Source organism: Guillardia theta (genome assembly GCF_000315625.1).
Source record: "Guillardia theta CCMP2712 unplaced genomic scaffold GUITHscaffold_162, whole genome shotgun sequence".
Classification (NCBI taxonomy): domain Eukaryota; class Cryptophyceae; order Pyrenomonadales; family Geminigeraceae; genus Guillardia; species Guillardia theta.
In genome coordinates this window covers 4,354-7,052 of record NW_005434513.1, presented here as the reverse complement: position 1 = coordinate 7,052, position 2,699 = coordinate 4,354, and the positions used below count along the sequence as shown (strand labels likewise).

Genomic DNA, 2,699 nt, shown 5'->3' with positions numbered 1-2,699 from the left:
TAATTCCCCCCCCACCAACTGGAGAAATTCGCCAGAATCTCTTTCACCCCCCAAAGGTTCTTCTACAGCTTGGGGAGAGACAAAATTTTTTTTCTCCCCCAAAAAAATTTTTTCACTCATTGCCCCAAAATAATTCCCAAAAAAAATTTCCGTTACCAAACTCTGTGCTTTTTTTATTCTTTTTTTAAAAAATTTCCCTTTTTTAAAAATTTTTTCCTTTTCTCTCTCTCTCTCTCTCTCTCTCTCTCCTCCTCCTCAACTTTTTCCCCCCCCCCCCCCCCCCTCCCCCTCCTCCTCCTGCTTCGTCGTCACCATCATCAGTATCTTCTCTTTTTCTCCTTCTCCTTCGGTATCTCCTCCCCCTTTTTTATCTCCTGACATCTACTCGGTCAGACCGGAACAGGATTTCGAGCAGATTGTCTTCTCGCCCTGGATCCAGTGTCAGTCTCTTCGCACACTCCAGCTCCAACGTTTCAACTCCGTCAGAATCCAAACGCTCCCATCCTGTGCCTCCCAAGTTTTCGAGCATGGGCAGAAGCGTGACGAGTCGAGTCCTTTCGAGCAGAACAAACCTGAGCTCTGCTGGGAGAAGTCAGACGCAAAGGTATGATGATGATGATGATGAAGAGGAAGATCGTGGATATGATGATGGTGATTACGATTGCATGAATCATGAATCATGATTGAAAAAGTGTACTTGAATCATCTACTTGCATCATGACTCATGATTGGAGAGGGAAATGGATAATTTGGAGATGATGATGATTTCTAGAGGGTTTTGCTCCAACCCTGCAGTCACTGAACTGTCACTGTATTTGCAGAAGGATATCTGTTGGGAATGCAGACACAAATCAGATGCAAAAGGTTAACACAAACATCTCAACACACATGACAAGATGAAGTTTGTTGAGCAGACAATGTTGGAACTGGCCACCAATGCTTCAATCCTTGCTTCGAGTGTGCTGAATTGCACTTATTGCAAGTCCCCAAACGTTGTTTTGGAAAAAGGTGAAGTCATTCATATCATTGTACATTTCTCAACCCCCAACATCCTGACATATACAAACAGGAAATCTTGTTTGCAGAACTTGCTTCAAGTAAGATGAATCTCTGTTCAAAAGATGAAATATCACAGCCTGATGTCATGTCATGTCATGTCATGTCATGTCATGTCATGTCATGTCATGTCATGTCATGTCATGTCATGTCATGTCATGTCATTATCGTTTTGTTTGAACTGTGCTGTGAAGTAATGTTTGCACTTGCAAGACAACTTGAGGTTCAAGAACTTCCTGGCGCACCTGAGGAATGGATGTCGATGACAAACGTTGAAAAGATGGGACATCTGCTTGCTCGAGTAATCCTCTTGACCTCCTGCTCCTGCTCCTGCTCCTGCTGCTCCTGCTGCTCCTGCTGCTCTTTGCTGCTGCTCATCCTCCTGCTGCTTTTTACTGCTCCTGCTCCTCCTGCTCCTCCTGCTCCTCCTTTCCATCCTCTTCCCCATCCTCCCCATCCTCCTTCCCATCCTGCTGCTGCTCTTTGCTGCTCCCCATGCTCCTGCTCCTGCTCCTGCTCCTCCTCCTCCTGCTCTCTTCTTTTCTATCATGCTCCTCCTCCAGCTCATCATCACTACTCCGTTCTACACTCTCTTCTTACATCTTCATGTTGCTTGGATCTTCTCAATTGTATTGTCAGGCTGAGGCGATTTCTGAACGGGTTGGGAACCTTGCTTCGATACTTCATCGTCCGACATCTGAGATAGCATATCATATGATTCCAGGTAACTCATCATATGTTGACATCAGAGCCAACAAAATCAACAAGATTTCACCACTCCCATTATCATCATCATCATCATCATCATCATCATCATCATCATCATCATGGTTATCATCATCATCATCAACATCAACATCAACATCATCATCATCACCTCTATCACCATACCTTTCCATCGCATCCCTGATTTGTCTTTGCTACAGGTTGCCACCACTCTTCCCTGGGAGGAGGCAAGAACTGGGGATCTGCCTTCATACTCCCTGAAGAAGGGTCAATAGCAGTCAAGAACGTGCAAGAGGTCCCGTTGCTAGCATCACGATCATGGCAACAACTGACAGCAAGTGCAAACAGCTACAAGGAAAGGAAGTTGAAGACCTTGAGAAGCAGCTTCATCAGCTGTCCTTCAAGCTTCGCGATCAGGAGGATCAGGGTTACCATCCTAGCATGCTGGGTTACAGGGAGGAAGAGCTCTCTATCTCCTCTCGTACCTCCTCTGCTCCCTCGATCGCTGCTTCCCTGTCAGAGATATCCCCGCATGCTGCAGAGCATCCGAGGTAAGGAGCAAGGAGGATGAAGACGAGGGCGAGGGCGAGGGCGAGGGCGAGGGCGAGGACGAGGACGAGGACGAGGGCGAGGACGAGGACGAGGACGAGGACGAGGACGAGGGCGAGGACGAGGGCAAGATAGCTGGGTGGAGGTTCAAAGAGAGGGAAAGAAGGTGGAGAAAACTAGCAGGAAGGAGCAAGAGGAAGAGGGTCTGAAGAGCGAGAGGAGGAGGAGAGGACGAGGACGAGGACGAGGACGAGGACGAGGAGCTTCAGTTGATTTTGTTTCCTTCTCACTCCCTCTAGTACGATGATTTTAGGACATGGACCAGCGGACCCGCGGGATCTTGAGGTGAAGGAAAGAGATGAGGAGGA

General features: G+C 47.6%; 1 protein-coding gene across 1 annotated transcript in view; it reads left to right on the top strand.

Moving 5' to 3' along the window:
* Window positions 1-1,551: 1,551 nt before the first annotated feature.
* Window positions 1,552-2,699, top strand: part of GUITHDRAFT_147580 (hypothetical protein) — a gene marked incomplete at both ends in the record, with an annotated part of 5,176 nt that continues 4,028 nt past the window's right edge. The window contains 4 exons of the mRNA XM_005820823.1: window positions 1,552-1,780; window positions 1,983-2,209; window positions 2,238-2,497; window positions 2,631-2,676. Coding sequence (XP_005820880.1) covers window positions 1,552-1,780; window positions 1,983-2,209; window positions 2,238-2,497; window positions 2,631-2,676 — 762 coding nt within the window. The remainder of the gene's footprint in view (window positions 1,781-1,982; window positions 2,210-2,237; window positions 2,498-2,630; window positions 2,677-2,699) is intronic.